We start from the raw sequence: 23,436 nt of genomic DNA on the forward strand, positions 1-23,436 counted from the left end.
GAATGTTTAGCAGCAGGTTTTTGTGGCAGGTGGCAACCAGCAAGTCACTGCTGTTATTTGCTTTCAAGGCAGCGGTACAGGCAGCCGTGACAGTTGCATGTGCAGTTGTTCATGAGAAAAAGGAAAACAGATTTAGGTCAGCATTTATGCAAATTAGGTGCGGTCACTGCTTGTCAGTGCATTAATGCTGTGGCCCTTCAGCGGTCTGAACTATGGACCCTCTCCCCTTACCCACCACTGTTACAGCAGATGGAAATGAAATAACCTCTGCAGTCACAGAGATGGGTTGCTCATACTTGCATTCTTGTTCTTCGTAAATTTTTCACAGCCATGCAAAACCCTGCCAAAAAGATGATTAAAAAACCTCAACCCCACTACAATAAAAACCCAACATTTTCTTGGAGGGGTGGGGGTGGATGGGGAATAAACACCATGGAAACATGTAGACAGATATATTCTTAGAATCGGATCATTCTCTTGTGTGGAAAGCCTTACTAATTCAAGCCTAAGTGCTGCAAGAATAAAGGGTTAGAAGGAAAAACACAGCTGGTGAAAATTGGGGGTTGCAGCTCTGCATTTAATGTCTTCTACTTTGTGGCAATATCTCTGTATTCCTCACAACGTCTTCCTCACTGGCTGCAACAGGCTGTGGGGGGATGAGAAAAGCTCACAAGATATGCCAATGCTGTCAGCAAAGCAAATTATATCTGTTGTCCAGTTTGTTCCGTTTTGATTTCATGATGGGAAGTGTAAGGGTGACTGTGAGCTCCAGTTTTGAGCTCATTTAGTGACTCTTGGAAATATGATCTCAACAGATTCAGAGACAGAAGGATCTTCCTGTTTAACCCACTGCATCTGTATGTGTTACTCTATGCTGTCCTTAGGGATGTGATGCTTCTGAATGTTTCCGCTGATTCAATCTCACTACATCGTGGTGGCTCTACTGCACTGTTTTAGACTACTAAAATGTTTTCTTGCCCAGGGGCTGGGCAAGCCTACCAAGGATTGTTCAGTTAAATTTCAGGGAGTCAGCTTATTATGTGCCAGTTCAAGCATCTCTTCCAGGGACAGGTTAGTGTCCTGGATTTCATCCAGACCTGGCTTTAGTCCATCTAGAATAATACCACACTCTTTAGTTTACAGCTAGAGCCTTGAGGTAAACTGTCCCTGGAGGCACCGCATGTTATTTTCAGAGACTCAACCAAGTATTCTGAAGCGTTGTCCAAATGACATGGGACAAAGCCAAAACTCCAAAAACAATGGCAGGCTCAAGGCTGGTCATTATTAATAATCATCAAGCAGATCAAGTGGAACTACTTGAACCTCGAATTCAAGCTGTAATGGGCAAGCTGTGTGCAGAACATCTCAGGGCCAAATTCTCCACTACCCAGCAGTATGAATAGCCCCATGCAACAATGTATGGCTGGCCGTTTTGCACTTGCTCCACACTCTGTTTTCATTTATATATACAATTGCTTAGATGCAGGAGAGTGGAAAGACCAGGTAGGTAAAACTGAGGCTGCAGTGGGCAGTTTTGCATGCAATATCACAGGGCTCCAGCTACAGAAAGCAGATTTCACAGAAAGATGAAAACCTTTCTAGAGACAGGGCACTGTCCGAATTCTGTTTAACTCAGAAGCAAAGCTTCCCCTGAAGGACAGTAACAAACCGATTAAAAATAATTAAAAAGAAGCCCCATTAAGGAAGGTTGAAAGAACTGAATTGGTTCAGATTAGTAAAAGATTAAGGGAAGACAACAAATGCCTACAAATACTTAAACAGGATGTTACAAACTGCACAGGGATTAATTTTCCTCCTTAGTCAACATGACAATAAGGAATAATGGACTGCAGCAGAGAATGATTACAAAATACCAAACGACTCAATTCGCAACATTTGGATTTGCATCTGCTGCTGGAAGTTCCCAAGACTGAGGGGTCTTCAGAAATGGGCCTTGGTACCTGCACAGGAGAGCTAGCTGTTAATGCTGGCTGATCATACATTGAGAAGAATTTTGAGAATAATAAGCTCAATAGTTTCTACAATGCATCAGAAAAATTACGATGTGATATATCATAAGAAGTGCCTGTCAACTCAAACGATTCTATGAACTCATGGCATGTGAGACAAAGCCACCTGGCAGTTACACTGGGACAAAGTAAACCCCGCAAGACTGAGGCATTATAGGAGATGTGCTCCTATGAACACTTAACACTCCCTTCAACAAAGATCAATTCTTCAGCAGAGTCAACAAGGTTGTTTTGCACAGATTTTCATCCTGTCCAATATAGTTATTTTACATTAAAAATTTGGCTCCTTATAAGTAATTATCTTACCTGCCACTATAGCAGTGCCAAACCTTTTTCCCTAATATATTTTTCTCACATTTCAAAAGAAGCCAATCTACTCAACAAGTCTTATCTGCTGAATGAGAGAGGAGATTGGAAAGTTTATCGATCTTATTGATGTCAGGTCCTTCTCAGGAATAAAAGTTTATTGCTTTCCTGTGTCTGATTATCTTTTTGTGAAGATGTGGACCACAGGCTGAGAAATAGCACTCCATGAGAGAGGAGACAGGCTTCACTACAGATGTGAAAAGCTGAAGGAGACATGAGGGGAAGCATGAAGAAGGAAGCAGGAAACCGAAGGTAAAACTGGAAGAGCTATGAACTAGATTAGGAGTCCAGGGCTTGTGAAGGTCATACAGCTTTCTAACTTTTAAACATGCAGGTTTAACCTTGCTAAGTGTGGCACAAGACAGGTTTCATGAAATTACTAGTAAATTTTTCAGGGCAACATGCTGAAACATGCTAAGCTCAATCCATTCCCACTGAGAGGAATGTAGAGATCCAGGTACCTTTAGAAAGCTATTTTTTTCAGAAAATAGGAAGATATAATTGAAAAGCACTTATAGAAAAGTTCAAACCAAGGGAATCGCTCCATTGGCTAAACATTTCCAGCTAAGTAATTCAGCCCAGAGCTTTACTTGTTGTTCTGCTGAGTTTTAGGTCAGGCTCTTATTTTCAAATTTAAGGAGGGAGCAAAGAAAACTCCCTACATTCACACAAATGTCCTTGGAAGACTATCACAACAGACACCAAGGCCCTGATCAGGCATCTCTAAGTCCTCATGTTGTACACATGACTGCATGTGGCAAACCTCAACAGCATGATCAAGATTTTACAAAATAGAAGGTGAGATCCTGACCTTTTGAAATTAATTGGAATTTTGCCATTGACCTCAGCAGGACCAGACTCAAACCTTAGCATCTGCTCTGAATTGCAGAGCAGCTAAGAATCTAACAGTCTGCTTGAACTTTGAATGCTCGGCACATTTAATATTGGCCCATTAGCTTACATCATTAAGTTTAAGCAATGACTTCTGAAAATCATCACCTGAAATTTTTAGCTGCAAAATTGTATGATCTGCGTTTTCTTAGAACATTTCTTACAACATTTTCTTACACCGTTCTTTAACCTGTACTTTCCTTTCAGCATAAAATGGACAACCAATTCTCCATCTCAGGATGTAATTGGAGAGGGGATCTTTAAGTCTGGTTTTCTAATTTAATTAATTGTGCAGATTTATTTCCTACTAAAGCAAATTTTAATTTCCATGACCTCACTGTGGATCCAGGAGATCTTTCAAAATTTTATCTACTAGAGAAGAGAATAGCCTCCTATCTCTGCACTCTTGTGAAGATGCAGCCCCCAATGGGTTGTCTATAACAAGTCCACTCTTCCTTGGCTGAAAAGGCAAAGGCCAGGGAGTAGAGTTATATGTGAGTCAGACTTCACTAAAGAAACAGTGGTCACAGGAACTTCAAACATATCCTACCCCACTTACTAAAATTCTTCTTTCACTGTCAAAAATTGAAACGTTGCATCTTTTATATTTTTAACTATCCAGAAATACTCTTCCTTTTGATCTGGCTAGCTTAAGCTGGAATGCCCTTTGCATGGACTATAAAACTTACTGTATAAACCACAATAGATACGGTTTGAAATACCCACATATGAAATTATGTGTGAATGTTTAGAGACTATTTCTGCATACAAATATTCAAGCCACAATGCTCCACATAGGCATGCCCTGTAGTAATTTCCCAATCACGATCCGTCCCCAGAGTAGCACAGACCTCTCTGCAGAAGGAAATACCCATCTCATCTCAGATATCTTCTCTACCATATGGCAAACACTGATCAGTGTTGGCTTCTATCCACTTTGTCAATATAGCACAAAGAGGCAAAAAGTCATATGGGACAATATTACACTCAGGATTCTTTACAGCAGCTTAACCGAGTATGTCTGTCATCTCAGGGGTTCAGGTACTTACCCAAATTTGGTATTTCATGTCCTTTAAACATAGGTGATATGGTTTTTTTCTTTACAAACTAAATCTCCTCCTTAATTACTGAAATTTTATCTGCAGTGCTAACACTTCTCTTTTGTAGTCTTGTCTAGGAATGACTGGGAACTGACAATAACAAATACTTCTTTTGTTTCCAAAGCAAGGATTCTATCAAAGCCATAATCTAAAGGGCTAACTGTACGGATGTCCCTAAACATAATGACCATCAAACTGTATTAATTTCGGGTCACTGTTTTCAGGAAAACAGTGAAAAAAGCTGGCTGAACACCAAACAAAAGCCAACAGCTAAAATCCAGGTTGCTGCAGGGATGCCATAAAAAAATCAGACCATCTGCAGCAGTCATGGTAGAAAAATCAGTTAGCAATGAGTATATGCTTTTGGCTCCTGTTATTAGATAACTGATAACTGAGTCCTGAATGATTCACATCCAGTCATGCAAATGACGCATGGACCCAAAACTGTGGGGATTGGCAGGGTCTTTTATAACACGTGCCTTTGGAGAAAATTATGATAACCTGTGGATAGGTTTCACAATACTAAATCGCATACACTGCCAAAGCCATTTTCATGTTTATTTCTGATATCTCTTACTCTCTCCTATTTCCCCCTGAACTAGCTATAAATCCTCTCAATCACACAAAGACTGGAGGAATGTGAGCTAAATGTGATAAAAAAAGACAGGTATATTATATATAGCCATAGCTGGCAGTGGAGTAGTTTTGCCCAGTTCCTTTCCTGACTTAACTTCTGTTCTTCTTCATTATTTTATTAATATCTTTTTTTTTTTTTTATTAACCTCTTCTCAAGTGAAGGCAATTTTTGTGCTCTGAGACCCAGACTCCCCTTGTGGTTTGATCTCTGCCCTTTTTCTCAGGCATTAGAAGGAAGCTGGAGTCACAATTCTAATCTAAATTTACGAGGATAAAGAGACAACTGCTAGCTGTTCCACATAAAGAATATCTATTGCAGATAAGCTAAATCTTCAAAGGGAAATCTTATAAACTCTGACCCTCTGGTGGGTGGAAGGCAGCTTCAGGCTTGTGTTTAAGAGTTGATGTTGATTAACAGTGCAAGCTGCCTCAGTCCAGATTATCCTTTTGTGTGCTTTGGGTCTTCTTGAGTTAAACTTGATCATGCATTGTAGCACATCCTACCAGCTTGGAGAACCAGGTGTCATAATATGCCAGTCTTCAAAGTTAGTCAGAGTCCAGGTTAGCCTTATACAGACGGGACTGAGCTGTGTGTGAATTAAATTCCTGGACCATAACACATTGTTGCAACAGTTGATGGCAAGAGCTGAATCCAGAAACATGTTTATATCTGGTTTACAGGTGAAGGCTAAATCTGATTTTGACTCCTACAGTATAATTATATTGCCACTGGATTTCCCAACACATTAGGAATTACAAGGTAGAAACTAAAGCTAGTGAAACTTCCAGAATTAGGATAAAGGACAAGCTGAGATTGTATTTTGATTAAAGATAATACCATGTTTTGGCTAAACATGTAACCACGGTCGATACCAATATCAGAGTTAGGAGAATTTATTCTAATACTGTTATGATAAAAGTCATAATTGGGAGTACTGCTGGCATGAAAGGGATTTGTGAGGCCTTATGAGCTGATCAGCATAGTGCCTTTCTAACATTAAAGCCATGGGTAGAGCACAAAGTTGTCTGTCACAAATACTTCTACATCAGTAATCTGCAGATGTACAAGATATTTCACTCCTGCAGAGAGGGTCTTTACATGACATTCTGCTCAACAAAGGTACATTGCAAATCTTCAAATCAATAAGCCACATGCCATCTTGTAACATTAAAACATCAATGCAAAGTCAACATTTACATTTGATTTAACTGTGCCAGATAAACCCTCCCACTGTACCTCTAACATTCTGAGTTAATTAAAGCTCCATGCTAGCAACCATGCCTTCACTATATAGAACAAGCAAGAAAGCTAAAGCCCCGAAGTTCAACATAGCCAGAGCACATGAACAGGCCTTTCAGCTTATCATTTTCGGATACGTACCCAGTACAGTACATCTGTCCAGCCCTCCATCGTGATGCACTGAAACACCGTCAGCATGGCAAAAGCAAAATTGTCAAAGTTTGTAATGCCGTGCTTAGGACCCTCCCAGCCTGCCTTGCACTCCGTGCCGTTCTGACACTGCCGCCCATGCGCAGACTGGGGGGCACAGGGAGACGGATCATCTTCTGCAGGTGTATCTTAAAGGAGAGGAGGGAGAAAATGGAGATGAAGAGAGCTAATTGCTATTTGACACACTGATGAGTGAAGGATATCTGATTTTAACGTGTACATTTTGCAGCGAATGACAGATTTGTCTAGGAATACACAAGAAACTGTATTAACTTCAATTGGCAGAAGGATGTTTTGTTGTGCTTCACTTTCTTTTTGTAAAAACAATGGTCAAGCTGTCAAATTTTACAGTCGAAACCAAAATGTCTTTCGACATGAAAGGGAACATTAGATCAAGTCTATTACATTTCTTTAGGCTGCATGTTATGACCAGTGTTTTCATACCGCAGTCACCCGGCATCTGGGTTAATCTTGGAAGGGAACTGCAGCACTGACTGGCGCTCTGCTGAAGGAGGCTGAACCCCTGCAGCAGACAGGCTTCAGTGCTCTGGAGATGGGTTGATACGGTGCTGGGCCACTGCTAAATTACAGCAGAGAGTCTCTGGAGCTCTGCTCTTTTGGAGTTTAGAAGCTGTGTGGCATTTTATCAATAGCCCAGTGACACTCAGGAGCTCTGTAAGACTCTACTGCTTGATTATCCACCCCTTACTCTGTACAGGTGTTTCCAAAGATCCGAGAACCCACACAACAAGCCTGCCTAGATGCTTTGATATATGCAAAATGCTACAGAAAACATTTTTATAAGCAGAAAAATTCCTGCAATTGGATTTTTTTAATATATGGATTTCAGTGCCTATTGCTACATTTATAACAGGTGCAGGTATGCAAGTGTGGGGGAGCAGGTAATTATGTTTCTTAGCTTATATGGCAAAAAATGTAATTTTCCAAAAGTTCTGATCACATTCTGTTCATTAAAGCATGCCAGAAATAGCAATATGAGAATTAGATGCTGTAATGTATAATAATTACAGACAGTATGGAGGAAAGATGTATACACCTCAAAGATGTAAACCAGACTGACAACTCATTATAGTTCTAGCATCATTTCCAGCAAATGAAATATGCCAACGCTATAAAAGTAGAAAATATAGAACTTCTGAAACAATTTCCTGCTGTACAATATTTTTTTCGTTACCAGCTGAACTGGGTACTGGACACTGGCACCCACCACCACATGGGGAATCACTGCTGCTCAAGTTGGATAAAACAAATGAAAAAGAGCAGATGGCTAGGTGAGTGAGTGACAATACAACTGAAGTATTTAAAAATGTGAATATTTCTTTCTGTAAATAATTTGAAAGTTCTTTCCTGATGGATTTGGTGCAAAAGGTTTCTTCCCATTAACACACTTTTACTTTCTTATTAGCTGCACTTCTAACCACAGTTACAGCCTGTGATGATAAAAAAAAAAAAAAAAAAAAGTCTTCTGGGCCTCAATTAGATATTCCTTTACAATAATACCAGTTTAAAATGAAGATGTATTTGTGTACAAGATTAATAATAAAATATAAGAGTCATTCATTTCCATGATGCCATCTCATTTGCAGCTCAGTCTGCTAGTGGTGAAATCACTACTTTAGTGTTGCTTGAGCCTCTGGGAGTTTTGTTAAAGAACTCAGGCTGGCTTGCAGTGCCAAAGGTCCAGAGACAGGCCAACAACTGAGTGCCCAAGACGAGTGAGCTAAACTCCCACTGTTAGAGACAGTCTCTCTGCATCAAAGGCAATTCATACCCAAGAAACAGGACAAAGGATTCGGCACTGTGAAACCCCAAACAGGTAACACAGGGGGGAGCGACAGCCACCCATCTCATGTGCCAGAACAAATGCTCCCTTACATAAGGGGAAAGCCTCCCTTGGAAAACCTTTGTACGTATGATATAGCATTCCCCTTACCCATAAGTCCTCCTTGCACATGGTAGCAGGTTTTATGCATCTTCCCCATGAATAACTCCAGTCCAATGATGGCATAGATAATAATGACAAACAGCACCAGCAGGGCAATGTGCAACAAAGGGACCATGGCCTTGATAATTGAATTTAAAACCACCTGGAGACCTGCAGAGAGAACAGAAGGAAGCACTTACCAGCAAAAGAACAAAATTTAGAGAGGCTATAAATCGCACAATAATATGTCATTTTTATCTCATTCCCCCTCACCTGAACTCATTATCGTGATGATGTAAAGACATACATTTACAGATCACCTCCCTCCAGAAGATCCCCAACATTTCACAAATTGACCATTGCAGCCTGGATCACAGACTAAAGTAAAACAAGTATTACCTTACCTGTCACTGAAATACCACCACCCTGGGGAGGGAATACATTCGCTATTTTGCCTGTTCTTGAAAACCAGACCTAAGCTGATCCCCAGACAGTACTGAGGAGAGTTATTGCATGGAAAAAGCAAAAGAACAACCAGAACAGAGGCAGGACAGGAACACCAGAGAGACGCGCAAGAGGGCAAATGCTGGGGTACCACAGAGCTGCACCCCAGAGCATGGGGAGAGATGGCAAACTGAAGTCATGTCCCTCCTCTGATTCTGGGTTCTTCCAAAGGTCAATCCAGTCTCAGGCAGAGCCTGAGCTGCTGAAGGAGCACCAAACCCATACCAACCGAATGCTCCCAGCCCTCTTAGGATCTCCCTGCACTTCAGATCCACCTCACCTTACTTCAGTCTGAACGGAGGGAGAGTCAGAACCAGCAGTGCTGGTTTTGCCCCAAGATTTGGGGATCACTCTATAACAGAGGTTGTCCAGGTCCCCAGAAAAGGTGTATGAACCAAATATTATTACATGGCTGTTGTTAAGGCATGACTGGTATAAGGCCTAATCATTTCCAGAATGGCCTGGAGAAGGTGACTTGTAGCCAAGTTTGCTAAAGTGCTAAGCAGCTGTACCTTCAGACGCTGTTGAGTCAAGGTCCAGATTCATGGTCTTCTCTTTGTCTCCTTTTCCTCATTTGTAAAACCAGAATAACAAAGCCAGCCTCATAAGCCTTTAGTAAGGATTTGCATTTACAAAGGTCTTAAAGTTACTGTCACTGGCGGCAGTGATGGCAACCGCTGTCGCTGGCAAGTTATTAATGTTGGAAGTCTTGAGAGACCTCTAGAACTCTATAGTCTACAAATAGCCAGATCAGAACAATTACAAGCTCATGATTTTGCAATGACTGAGAGCCAGAAGCCATTAATGTCTCCTGCAAATGCTGTCATCTCCTCAGAGAAGTTGATATTAGCTATGATTTTTGAAAAATGTGATTCATGAGTTGTAAATGTCTGTTATACATCTGCCAAGGGAGTTTGTGGTAACTGTTAACGTTTAAAATCTATCATCTAAGATCTTAGATTTTCATTTTTATTACTTTTTTTTTTCTGATTTAAATACTTTCTAATAAGGATGACACACCTCTTGACAAGCACTTTCACTGATAGGCAATCCACTTGTCAATTCACAGCTAAGGCCAAGACTTTGCATTTGCTCCCCAGCCACGGTGGAACGCAGCAGAAGCAATCAAAGGTGGCATCTGCTGCCAGACCAGCAAGATCATTCACTGCCTGCTTGTAATGCAAAGCTGCTACTACCATCTCTCTAGTCAGAACATTTTTTCAGGTGTCTGCAGTCAGTAAGTCAGTGCTCTTAATGGTTCATGCTACTATCCAAAGGGAGTGATATTCAGCATGAAACATTCTGGTTTTCACAAAGAGAGCTTTACATGAAGTACAATACTGACAGGATCAAAACTCATCCTATACAAGAGTGGGATGTTCTGCTCACTCAGTTACCTCTAGGAACTTACTCTGGGTAAGCAATGGCTGGCAAAAAAATATTGCCATTATTGCAGAAGGCACTCAACCTTTCCCCCTAGATGCTCACCTCATTCAGTCTACTAATTCTAAATGTATTCAGAAATGAATTGCAATCCATATCAACATCACTCCAATGATTTACAGCAGCTGAGAATGTAACATTCTCCAGAAAATTAAAAAACCATCCCACCTCCCAAACAATCTACTCCCAAACAAAATACAAGGAAGGTAAGAGTACCTGAAAAAACCCCACAAACTTCGCAGACTGAAATATTTGTAGCTTCAAGTAAATCTACACAAAAGCAAATAAAGGCCTCCATCATTTTTAGTGATTTTAGAAGCCTTGTTAATCTAAAACGTAGCCAAGATTGCAAGGTCAAGAGTTCTAATACCAGGTCTTATGTAATTTACCCTTAATTATTATTATTAATTGATTTAATATTCACCATAGCATACACCCAGTGCTCTTGAGAGGGCAGTGAGGACAGATGCAATGATGAACAAAAAGCTCTCATTTTAAATGTAGCTTCATTATCACTCACGCCATGAAAGTACTTCAGCATACTACAGATGTCCAGAGAATATAATATTTGCACAAAACAATGCCCTTTGTGTTAACAAAGCAGTGCTTGTGAAATCAAAGGCTTGCACCATAAACATGAGAAGACAAGGTGTTTAGATAGTCAAGGGGAACATGTACCACCAGAAGATTTACAGGAGCTTCAGCTAGCTTAATTAGAGAATAGCTTTTTGACGATAATAAACCGACTTTGAAGAAGAAATGAGCTACTGAATACTGTTAGCATGAATTGATGTGTGTGCTGTGCAGTACCCTGCTAGGGCAGCCTGGTTTTAAATCCAGATGATTCCACTAATTAGAAAACTTACATACATCACCATTAAGGTATTCAGAGAGTTTCTAAAAGTTTAAAACCGCTAACTATGCAGCCACTTTAGAAATGTCCTCTCAGAAGGTGTAATGAATGCTACTTATAGAAGGGCAAGGTATATATGCGTATCACCACGCTCCGTGCATCGCTGTCAAGCATATAGCTGCAATATAGCTGCTGCCAGTAAGGTACTTTATCGTTCCCAGTTCAGGCAGCCACTTGCAAAATGAATAGCTGTTGCAAGGAATTTCATGAGGAATCAGGCCTGGACAATCAGAAAAGTCAGTGTAGTAACAAGGGGGAGAACAGGGAGAGTAGATAAAGAAGGATTAAAGGACTGTGGGAGAGCCACGTGTAGGTACAACAGAGATACATTTTTAATAAAAAAAACCAGATGCTTTGAAACACATCAAATCTGTGTTCTAAAATCTGAGAGGTGCAGATCAGTGTCTGTGGATGATCAGACGCATTTCTGATCAGGGTAAATCAAGGCGAATCATCCCCTTACAGGCAGACACAAAGCTTTTCGTAACCAATGGTGAGAACTTCTACACGCTTTTACATGCTCTTTCCCCATGCAGAGGAAGAAAAGACAGCTGAAGTTATATAAAAAAAAAAGACCTCTCTGACTCAGCTCGTGCATGCTTTTAATCTTTGCACCTGTGACACACAGATATCACCCAATATGGGTGCTCACAATACAGGGGCAATACAGCCCCACTTGCCTGATACACCGTTGCACAACTTTGGCATTTTGTACCTTTTGGAGGCAAGGTTTGCACTTGCAATGAGCTGTGCAGCTTATAATCATGATTAAATCAGAATGCCTGGTGACCTGATCAGACTGAAAAGCTGACCTCTGGATTTCAAGTAGGCGATGCCAATAACTGCCTTCCCACAGCAGAGCAAAAAGCTATGTTTTTACGCTGCTTTACAAGGGCTGGCAACGCCATCATTGGCCAACCATAAACACAGAGTCCTGAACTTATGTCCTGGCAAGTAAATATAAGAATGTTTTCAAATATTTGTCATTCTGAACATACTTATTCGTTTGTGGAAGCTCTCTCCACGTGCTTGACACTCTACAGACAGCTGTGAAGGCACAGCACCTGCCTTGAGGAGCTCGCTCCAGGCAGGACAAAGAGATGACTGCACAGAGGTTAGGGAAAGTGCCACAAAAGGGATTGCAGCTTTTCAGCCCATGCTTTTCTTCTGTTAATAATTGAAGATCTTAAACAGCTCTTACTGTTTATTTTAAAAGCAATTCAGTTTACCTTTTAAAAAAACCCTCTTGGCTGCATTCTGTTGGCTGACATTGACTCCATGAATGTTTCAGTAAGCAAAACAAGTTAATGCCGTTCCCTGGGCTCACAGAATTTAGCATTTATTTACACTGATAAAATATTTTAAATATTTATTACATGTGAACAACATTGCTTTTTATACCAGATCAAGCCCTTTTCAGCCTCTAGAGGACTGCATTGAGCCAAAGGTTTAGGGCACAACTGAGGAGTAGAAGGAATGGGGAAGAGAAAAGAAAAAGAGCTTATACCAAGCAACCTTGATCTTTTTCAAAGCTATGGGACATACACCGTTAGGGATGCTGCAGGTTTTTTAGAGCTATTACATGATGCTGTATTTTTCTCTCAAGAAGACAATCATGAGAGGGGCTGGTTGCTGTCTCATCAATTCAGGCACTTATTGAAGAACATGCTTATCTCTAAGCATGTAAGTGTCTGCACCTAAAACAATAGGATTACCTACATACCCCATTGTGTACTTACAAGCTCTTTTGAATTTCGACCAATGCTCAGCACGATGACACAAAAAAACCCTGTGCACCAGACCCAGCTGCTAAAATGCACTTGGCATTGTTGCTCTGTGGAACATATCCAAGGAAACTAATGGTAGGTTGGTCTCAGAAAAAAAACATTTGGGCCTTTCCAAGCACAGCTCTATCTCACACTTTCACGTCTTCAATTTCGGTGTTCTGGACAGGGTGGTTTCCTGTTCTAATCATATTAGTAGTCCAGACCTTCAGAGAAAGTGTATCCCGAGTCTACTCCTTCATTGGTTTTGCAGGGCTATATTTTGCCTACACTATGATATTGCCTGAACCAGGAGTATGAGCAGGTATAACCTCATACAAATGACCTTGTGGGAATGAGCAGGAAAAAAAGGGACAGGAGAGGACTTTCAACTCCATCCATACCTCCCCTGCCTCCTGATATGTATGCACAGAGTTTTGTACTTAAGCCCATGCCAAGGGCACGGGAGGTAATTATTTTTCTGCTAATATAGTTCAGAAGAAAACTATTGCTTTCTGCAAGCAAGGAGGAAGCAGGGGAGGATTTGTGACTCAGCACAGTGCCTGAGTCAGATCGCTTCTGGGAACCACTCTTAAGTGGTAGAGTTTATGCACCATCCCCAGCCACGAGCTAGGTCTACCCACAAATCACAGCTATTTCTGATGATACACTAAGCTACTGCCACTACAGTTATCAGTATTTCCAAAGCACACGCAATATAACCAATAATATTCCCCAAAGTGGATGTTTATCACTTAATAAACGTAGGCATTGGCTAAGAAAATTGAAAAACATTAAATATTCATAAATATGAAAGGTTTTATACCAATTTTAAAGAAAGCTTAGAAAATGACAGACATTTTTATCACACAACAGTCCATAACCATGGCAAGATATCTTAGATAAGTACATCTGCAACAATCTGTGAGAGAAAACACTGAAGACACTCTTCACCAGCGTTGCAAAGGGAACTCATATGGCACAGGTCAGTTAAGGACAGCTGTACAGTAACAATTCGGGGAGGTAGTCCATTACTGTTTTGCTGGAGTCTCAAAATGTTAGTGGCAGATTGCTAGATACAGCAAATTCTGTGGGTGTAGTGCAGCATTCTTGGGGCTGCAGATGTCATTTCTGTTACAAGAATAACAGAGAAGGTCTTGGAATAGGAAGGAACAACACAACACACAACAGAAAACTGGCTGAAGTGAAAAGAAAGAAAAACTAGGAAAGACACTTTTTAAGCTGAACAGTGACTCTTTTGGAGTAGGTAATGCCATTTAAACATACACAAACATACAATTCAAAATCATGTCCTGGAATGAATAGATAAAGAAATTTTTGGCATCTGCTCCCAATGTTCTTATTCCCCTATTTCAAACCATGTTTTCATTGACTTTTCAAACTGAAATACACACATGCACACAAAAGGAGATTCATACAAATGGGTATGTGTATGCAAACACAATGGTTTTGTATTTGTCAAGCCCTGGAATACCACCCCTGCCTCATCCTTTGAGGTGAGAAAGGAACAGCAGAACAAAAACAAAAGCCACAACAAACCCCAGCTCTTCCTTCTGGATCCTGTTCTCTTGGGAAGCAATTCATCTTCAGTATCCTCTGCTTGTCACAGTCACTTAACATAGACAGCCAAATAATACGGCTTGCCCTCAGCCTGGTGGCCGCACAGCCCTAGCTTTCAGCTGCCTGAGGAGGATGGTTGGATAAATGCACACACTGCCTTAGGCTTTTTGCCTCTTTGCTGGAAGAAGTCTCTACTACGACTCATAGAAGCACCCCTCCCCCCTTGTGGGGGGCTTTAACCTTTTTCAATAGCTTTTTGTTCAAAGTATGTAAGCATTCACTTCCTTATAAAGTTGCTTGCTGATCAGAAGATCTTGCTCATCTTCCCAGTCTCAACACATTAGGTAGCTCCTACAAGCTCGACTTTATTCTCCATCCTAGCTCAGTTCAGCTGAGGATGAGGTCCAGGCAAGATCTACAGACTTTCAGTGTGGGGGAGGAGAAGAAGAAATAAAAAAAAAAAAAAAAAAAAAAAAAAAAAAAGTGTAGCATCCCTCCCATGCAGCTACTTGCATATAGAGAAGGAGCATGGAGAGAAAAGTGGCAACTAACTGCTTACTGAAAATTGCACATTACAGAAAAAAGACCATTTTGATCAAAAACACAAATGAAGACCAGTAAGTTAACTCTGAGGCTGTTTTGAACAAGGATCACAGTGTGCTGTAAAGTAGTCTTCTGCTGAGGGGGGAGACGATGAGGTCAAATGTTCACTGCCAGACAGGGATTCCTAAAGATGGGCTGAAAGTAAGGCACAAAGGGCATGCAGAAGCCCTGGCAATTTCTCGTCCAGCAAGGATCAGCTGTCACCCTTTCCCAGGAAATAGCTTTGATTTTCTGCTGACAGGATGATCATGGACTCTGAAAAAATGGTTCTTGGGCTCAGTGTAAAAATTTTATCTATACTTAATCCCTGTGAAGGATCACAAATAGGAAGAAATTTTATTCACCCCTCTCCTTACAGAGCTATGCAAAACCAAAGACAGTTTGGCCAGAAGACTGCACTGGTTCTCAGTGAAATGATCGCTCACACTTCCACCTTTTTTAATTTCCTCTTGCTCAAGCACAGCTGTGACAGAGAACAGTCTCTCAAGCTCCAATACAGGAGCAAATTTTGGTCTAGTCCTGTGCTGGACTGGATTCAGTCAGAAAACTTGGACAGGAATGTGTCAAAATGCTGTACTGCTGTTCGTCTGGTCAAGTGAGCATAACCCCCCCACACCCCCCCAACCCAATAGATAACTAAATTCTGAACTGACATAACGATGAAAGACCTTTGTTTCAGAATGCCAAATGCTGTTTGTACACAGCTCTGAGGAATGACCCCACACATTACTGTGTCCTAAGGATGTAGTTTTTGAAACAAGGAACTATGGACACCTGTAACTGCTAAAGCATCACGGTAACAGAAATGGGCTCAAAGCACTTGGGTCTCAATTGTGAGCATACCAGCATTCAAGTGGAGGGCAAATGCCTTTGTAAAGTTGCCAAAATCTCAGGGTCACGAACAGCGTTATTTTTAACTGTTTATTCTCATAGCTCCCCAGGTAAGAGGACATTAACCCCTTTTGTTCATCAAAGGATTATTTAATCCTTCCTGTCTTATAAATAGTAAAGAGTCTTTCAGTTGTCTGAGCTCCTTCTCCTGAAGCTCTAACTTGTCTCTTGCGAACAGGTTTAGAAAAGGTAAAAGGTAGCAAGGTAACAAATGTTAACAGGGATCCTGCAAATGTAGAAGTGCATCGAAGGATGGTGATAATACAGTCTTGTACTACTTGGGGAAAAATATATTGATGACAAAAATTGATCTTCTTTCAGGTTAAAATCTCCAACCCTATTGTAACTGGCATACCATGAACTACACTAAGTTCTACCTTCTCATGATAGAAAAAGTACAACAAAATACTGGATAAACCTTAAAACTTTTTCTTCAGACAGCTGTCTATGTAGAAGTGCAGCACCATATATGACAAACACAGGCTATATAGCCCTGGGGAAGAAAACCCACTCTACCTCTTAACTTTAGATAGTGCCTGATGGGCATAGTTGGGACTAAGATTTGGAGAGAAATACCGTGACATTTTCAAAATCGCTGTCATACACAGTTTTCAGGAGTATTTTCAGAACCTAGAAATAGAAAGTTACCTGACCAGGTAATGAAAGAACTTAGGTTAACCACACGATGTGTGATCACTGCTGTGTTACTGCCCTGATGCACAGGTGGGATTCGTTTTCTCTTTTTAAAATAGTAAAAATGCTGTCAATGAAAATGCATGGTACAATGCCAAAATCCCTGAAAAGACATGGCCAGACAAATCTGAAAAATTTTGTCTTTTAGTTTTAAGAAGAAAGTTTGGATTTAGGGACTCATCTATTCAGTGGTTAATCAGTCCCATCTCAGAATCCCTAAAACTCAAGCTTTTTTTCTTTTCCACACTGGTAAGACGGTTGCTTTTGATTTTTATAAATCTGATTAGACTTAAAACTCTGCTTGCAGGCATTATATAATAAAATAGCTTTAGGGGAAAAAATTCCTTCTGATATAATAAGCAAAACCTCCTTTAGCTCACTAGGTAGTTCCAATATGTTTGGACAGGAAAATTAATGGTTGCAGTTTTTTCAAAGATGTATTTGTCAGACAAAAGAATGGTTCTTTATTGATATTTACTTTCTTTGTAACTTTCTGTACAACTTGCACAATTCAAAAGATTTTTGTACAGACTGCGTAAGTATTGTTGGAATGCGTTGGAACTAAACATTTATTTATTTTGAATTTCCTTTTACATATAGTAAGCTGTCAAGAGGGAATCATAAGGCTCCCCTGCTGCAAACTGAACAGCTAAATTAAATCCTTTACAGATACAGAAACCTACAAATATAAAACTGAGTGGAATTTTCCCCCTTCAAAGTAAAGATTTTAAGTGAATTAACAATCTCAACACTGGAATGTGAAAAGCAAAAGATGGGCTAAAGCTCAAGTTTAAATTTTCACCTATACTGTGAGGGTAAGGGTGAGACAATCCTAAATTCTTTCATTGGGTGCTGTTTATACTAAACGACAGAACTGTTAGATTTAAAACAGGCCTTTGTAAAGCTTTTGTGTATGGATACATGGAAATATTGGTTTGATTTCTGACTAAGATATCAGACCTGATTTAAAGGAACTTTATTCTTTGGTAACTTCAAATAAATATTAAAAACCAATGTACATCAACATATTGCAGAAAAAAAAAATCACTAAACCCAACAACCAATGTAAAACAAGACAGAAATTTCAGCCCATGTCCCAGTCCTCATACCAGGTATGTGCTACTACCTTCAAAAAGGGTTGCCCTCTGCAAGAGTGGTGTCTGACTGAAAGATGAGGCACTTAAAGAAAATCTAGAGAGAAGGTCTTGTAATCTGATAATGAAATTGAATTTCTATAGATCTTTCCATTCCTCAATAAAACAAAATTTAGTAAGCCTTATGAAAAAAAGTGAAAAAAATAGATATTTTATAATTTCTTCTATTTTTTTTTATTCCATGAGCTACTTGCTGTCAAAAATGCTTCTGATGTAAAAATGTTGAGCAGCTTAAGCATTACTGAAAGTTGAAAAAAAAGGGTTTTTGCAGAAGGCTAGCAGATGTTTTCTGAATTGTGATTGATGTGGCAGGGCAAACCAGGAGAAGATAATCTCAAACTGAAAAAATAAGAGGCATAGCTATTCAGACAACTCAGAAAAAATAGTTGCAACAAAGGGCAAAACACATATGGGATAGATTATTGTTACATGTGTTAAACAGGAATTGGATTTGCTTCTGGGAAAAAGGGAGATTAAGAAAGTTGTCTGATCTCCTTCCCTTTTCCCTGGCAGAAAGAAAACTTGATAAAACGTTAAAGAGACTGGGCAGGTTAGAGGGGCTGTAGTTTGCCTTTGGTCAGTACTTCCTCATGATCAAAACAACAATTTATTTGTTCCATCTGTGAACATCTTAAGCATAGAAATGTTTATTAGTTGTTCATAGCAGCCAACATCCCCATGTTCTCAACTAGCACAGTAATATCAAGCAGATGTAACTCAGAAGGCAGTAGCTGATTTTGGAGAAGCTAGATTAAAGAGAACAGGCAAGGTCTCCAAGAGATTTATGTAGCCACTGAAATTTTTAAATATATTTCCTCAGATTTGCCTCCTCTCATTTCAGTGTGCTTTGGTTTTGGTTTTTTTTTTTCCTCCTATAGCACTTGTACGAGATGCAATATTGTTACAAATTCAGATCACCACTGAAAAAAAAATATTTTTTGGAGCGTAAACAGGAGACTTAAGATGTATTCACTGATTGAGAGAACTATCTGAGTGGTCCACTGCTCTGTGCTTTGCTGATATTTTGATAATGCTTTGTGAAAATTACAATGAATACAGGCATCTAACAATGCTTTTGGAAGGCTGGGACAAACTGAATTGATTCGAATAATGCCAGAGCCATGAAGCATCCATATACTGCCTTGTGTCCTGAGCAAAACATTCTTCTGTGAACTCTCTTGTGTCCCACTTCTGAGGCAAATGCTACCCAGCATGTCTTAGTCACCTCTTTAAGAGAAGATGAGAAAGCTTCAGGCATGTTAAAATGTCCCAACTGTTCAGTAATAAATTAATAGACATACATTCACTTTAGAAAAAATGAAGAAAGGACTTCAAATCATTTCTTACAAGATCTTAAAATAATAAGAAATGCAAAATTTAGCCAATTGGAATCAAAGTCTGAAATGACATTTGATGTAAGCTTGGGACAACGTCAGAGGCAGTAGAGATGTCATCTGGGAGAGAATGTAAGAAGAAAAGAGAGTAGATCATACCCGTACTATTCTGATCTGGAACAGCAATATCTTCCCTTGCCTGTCATGAAGACAGCAACAGCCAGCAATTAAAAGTGAGCAACTGGGAACTCAGCACACTCCTGCTGATACCAGTTAGCTACAATCTGTATGTATACTTCTGCTCCTTTATGATGGTCCAGACAAAAGCATATTCAAAACAACAATGCAAACTGTTCTTAGGAGACAGCAGATGGCATTCTTAGATTTTCAGATGCTTTATGGACTCTCAGAGACATGCCCTATGCCCGTTCTGAATGAGAACTCTGGGCATTACTTGAAGAATGAAAAAAAGGTGCTAGAAAGAAAGTCTGATCCATCCAGAGCACTGCTGAAAAAAAAAAAAAAAAACCAAACAACTAAGGCAAGCTAAGATTTTTTGACTATCTCCATGTCTTCTCTTTGATGTCAGTGTGGGTTTTATTTTATTCATTTGTAAGGGACTGCCTACACCCTGATGTGGTCCCAACATTATGGTATTGGGATTTTTTGTTCTGTTCTGTTGTGAAGACATGTTGAATAATCATGCCAGCATGCACAGTAATTGGTAGGATAAAGGCTGACACAGTTATTGGATACATTTGTAGTTAGTGCTATTTTTAAAAGAGCTACATAGCCAAGATCAAATAATAAATAGTTCCCTGTTTTCATTGGCATTCCTTAAATATGAAAGAAATCTTTATTACAACAAGAAGTCTGTGCCTCTGTGAGTAATCTTCTTTATTAAGACAATCACCTTTTTGCTACACTGAGTTAACCTCTTCTGCCACAAATTACATCATTCTGCAGGTTGTTCTGCTCAAGGAAACATGCTTTAGGCCCTGATTGTGTAAGCTCTACTTACAGGGATGATCTTTACCTATGGGAGATGCTACACTGGAATAAAATTACTCCCTTGAGTAACAGTGACCTAAGTAAATAAAGGACTTGCAAACATGTGTAGAGTTTTAAGTTGACTATGAAGAAATAAGCTTAATGAGGACATTTGGTTCAGACTGTTCTCTCCCTTTTTCTCCACTCCCTTCCGATTTGTAATGAAAGCAAAACAAATTGGCCACTTGAGATTAAAAAGAGCTAGGCAATGACATGGGAAAGGTGGTGCAACTTGTCCTCACACGGTGCTGTATGTGCTGGAGAGATGGTACAGATGGTTGAGAAGTCTTGTTCAAGAACAAAGGAGAACGTAGGAAACCTACTTGAGAGCACATTTCCTACAGCTTTTAGAGCCTGAGAGAAAAGAAAGAAACTGGACTTGGCAAAAGCTGACATTATTAAATGCAACAACAACAAAGTTTAAGACAGAATTAAGATTTGGAAGCCAAACTTTGCCCAGATATATTTAAGGAAATTCCCGCTGTTGTCAAAGACCTTTATCACATAGGTTTGGTGGCAGTAAACTGCCAAGTATGTTGTCTCCTCCAGCTTACTCTACTCTTCTGTACCAGCACACAAGCCTTTCATGCTTCGGAAGCTTTGATTAGGCCACTTCTCCTACCTCCTCACATTGAAGGCAAGGTATGCTGTTTATACCATAACCTCATGTGCATCAGGAAGGTAAATTTAAGCCCCTAGCTGCACCAGCAACAGTGTATAAAGGCCAACCATGTGCAAAACAGATGACTGTCAACTATACTTTGCCAGAAGCACACAGAGTTTGAAAAAAGAAAGGAAAAAAAAAAGTTTTCCTGACTGCCAGTTAGTATTTTCTTAAAACTTAATACGTGTTATTTAACATATAGAAACAGTCAGCTGCTCACATTTCTTTGCAATATTCCCAAACCTCATGGTTCTCAAAAGAGATGTCGCTCTGGATTTCTTGAATTCTCTGTATTTATTACCTCAATTACATTATTTCCTCAGCTATATAAAGTGGTGTTAATTTTTGTGGGTTGTGTAGAAAACAATGAGAAATTACGGTCGAAAATCTCAATTGTGCACTAAAAAAAAAAAAAAAAATCCCAAATGCAAGCCAAATAACTGCAATGGGCACGTTTACTTCAATGGCTACAAAACAGAATCACTGCGATAGATTGAACTGCATTGTCTCAGTGACTGGGAAGGGCATCGCAAGCCCAAGCAGGAGGGCAATCACAGGCCAGACAGTCAGGTGTTGGGAATGGAATAAGGCAAATGTCACCGCTGCACACTGAGATAGAGAAAGAACTAATGACATGTAGAGTTGCTCTAGGTCCCATCCTCACCCTCCAGTAACGTGGTTTGGCACACCCAAGTTGACATGATGCTACAAATGAGAATAGTGAATTTCCCCTGGGAGAGGGCATTTGAGGGTAGGTAATCACCATTTCATTCTCCCTGCTTTACATAGTACAGGAAGAATGCAAGGTTTCAGGAGCAGTGTGCCTGCAGCAGAACCCGGGCTCTCTGCATGGTGCTTGATCCTTATTTGCTGGCCTAGCCTTCTCCACACACCGGTTAGAGTGGCTTTGAGGATGCTTCAATTACACCTGAGTTCAATTTGGCCTCTAGACAAATTCAGCTTTACAAGGATTACACAAGAGAGAAAATGTTATGTCTGTTCCCCTGCGGTTAGGTACGCTACCTCAAAATCAGGTGTAGCTGAAACCTAAGTCTTCAGTATAGTACCAGTTTCTAGCTCACAGCACTAAAAGGCCTTCTGATACGCAACAAGCATTAACCCCTCCTTTTTTATAAATCATTCACATCAGCAAATTCAGAGTCCTGGAATCAAACATGAGATAGAAAATTTGCTTAGTCTTATGTTAGGAGGATTACCATGGTGAGTCTGACATGTCCATACAGTCTTAAGCTCTGTAAGTTACTCTGTATTTTGCTATAAAAGTCCTCTCATATTTTTCTTTCAGTGGGGAGTATCTCTGAATTATGAGATCAGACAGACAGAATTCCCCTATGATTTGAAATTATTAGATTAGATCATATTCCTTAAAAAGGGGAAGACAAAAAAAAGAAATATTGCCAGTCTTAGAGTTAAGAACAGTCTTCACTGGAAAATGTAGACTATGACCTAAATATGTGGTAAGCATCTGTGAGCCTTTCTCTTACTTCTCCCAAAAAAACGACTGTCATTTAGTATGCACAATGTACTCAGGCAGCATCCCACACAGACAAAATCTAGACGGAAAAGGCCCAGTCCAATCTCCCCTGGTGTTTCCTTGCTTCAACTACCTGCAACGATATGGCAAATTAACAACAAACACAGCTGGATGACTTTGTCAGTCCAGCATCTCTCAAATGGGCAAAACTTTCCTCATGCATCACTCTTCTCAGAGAGCCCTCAGGGGTTTTTTTTACTTCTCCTCTTCATTGCTATATGTGGTAAATGTGGCATCATATATACACACATGAATGGCTCACATCTATCAGGACACTGCAAATAAAGACAGGATAATTTCCTGCATACTACAAAGTTCAAAGAAACCATCTGATTAATGCCAGAGAGTTTGGGATAAGAATCGGAGAAGGCTGTGGTAATGAGAAAACACTGCAACAAATATGGGGTAGAGAACATCGCTGGGAATGAGAAAGCATTGGAAATTTTAATAGAGAAGAGCATTTCAGGGCACATGAGGAATAATTGTAATGAGACAGACCAAAATCTGAAAATATTTAAATTTTTCATTCACCTTGTCTGAAGGTGCCCAATTTTCACATGCATAGAATTCAACAGCAGCATCATTCCAAAAAACCAATTGCTCTAGTTAGTTATTTAAATACATGTAAAGATAGTAATCTCTAGGCATTCGTGGAGGAAAATTCTGGTCTTATTTCATTTCAACTAAAAAAATATACTCAGCCAGTTACATGCTGTTGTTTCACTGACAGGAGGACATTGCACTGTCATGAGGAGGGTCTGGCTTAGGTTATTCTGCTCATACCGTCTGTTTCACAGTTACGTGATTGTTTGTGTCCCCAGTAGACCATGTAAGTACAGGTACTAGAGGGCTATCTACACTGCCTTTGAG

At 39.9% G+C, this 23,436-nt stretch overlaps 1 protein-coding gene across 1 annotated transcript in view; it reads right to left on the reverse strand.

Moving 5' to 3' along the window:
- Positions 1–23,436, reverse strand: part of CACNA1C (calcium voltage-gated channel subunit alpha1 C) — a 489,781-nt gene that overhangs the window by 163,099 nt on the left and 303,246 nt on the right. The window contains exons 6-7 of the mRNA XM_009647934.2: positions 8,428–8,589; positions 6,405–6,601 (exon numbers count right to left, since the gene is read on the reverse strand). Of these exons, the coding sequence (XP_009646229.2) occupies positions 6,405–6,601; positions 8,428–8,589 (359 nt within the window). The remainder of the gene's footprint in view (positions 1–6,404; positions 6,602–8,427; positions 8,590–23,436) is intronic.

Source organism: Egretta garzetta, unplaced genomic scaffold (assembly GCF_000687185.1).
Source record: "Egretta garzetta isolate BGI_Z169 unplaced genomic scaffold, ASM68718v1 scaffold511, whole genome shotgun sequence".
In the NCBI taxonomy this organism is placed as follows: domain Eukaryota; kingdom Metazoa; phylum Chordata; class Aves; order Pelecaniformes; family Ardeidae; genus Egretta; species Egretta garzetta.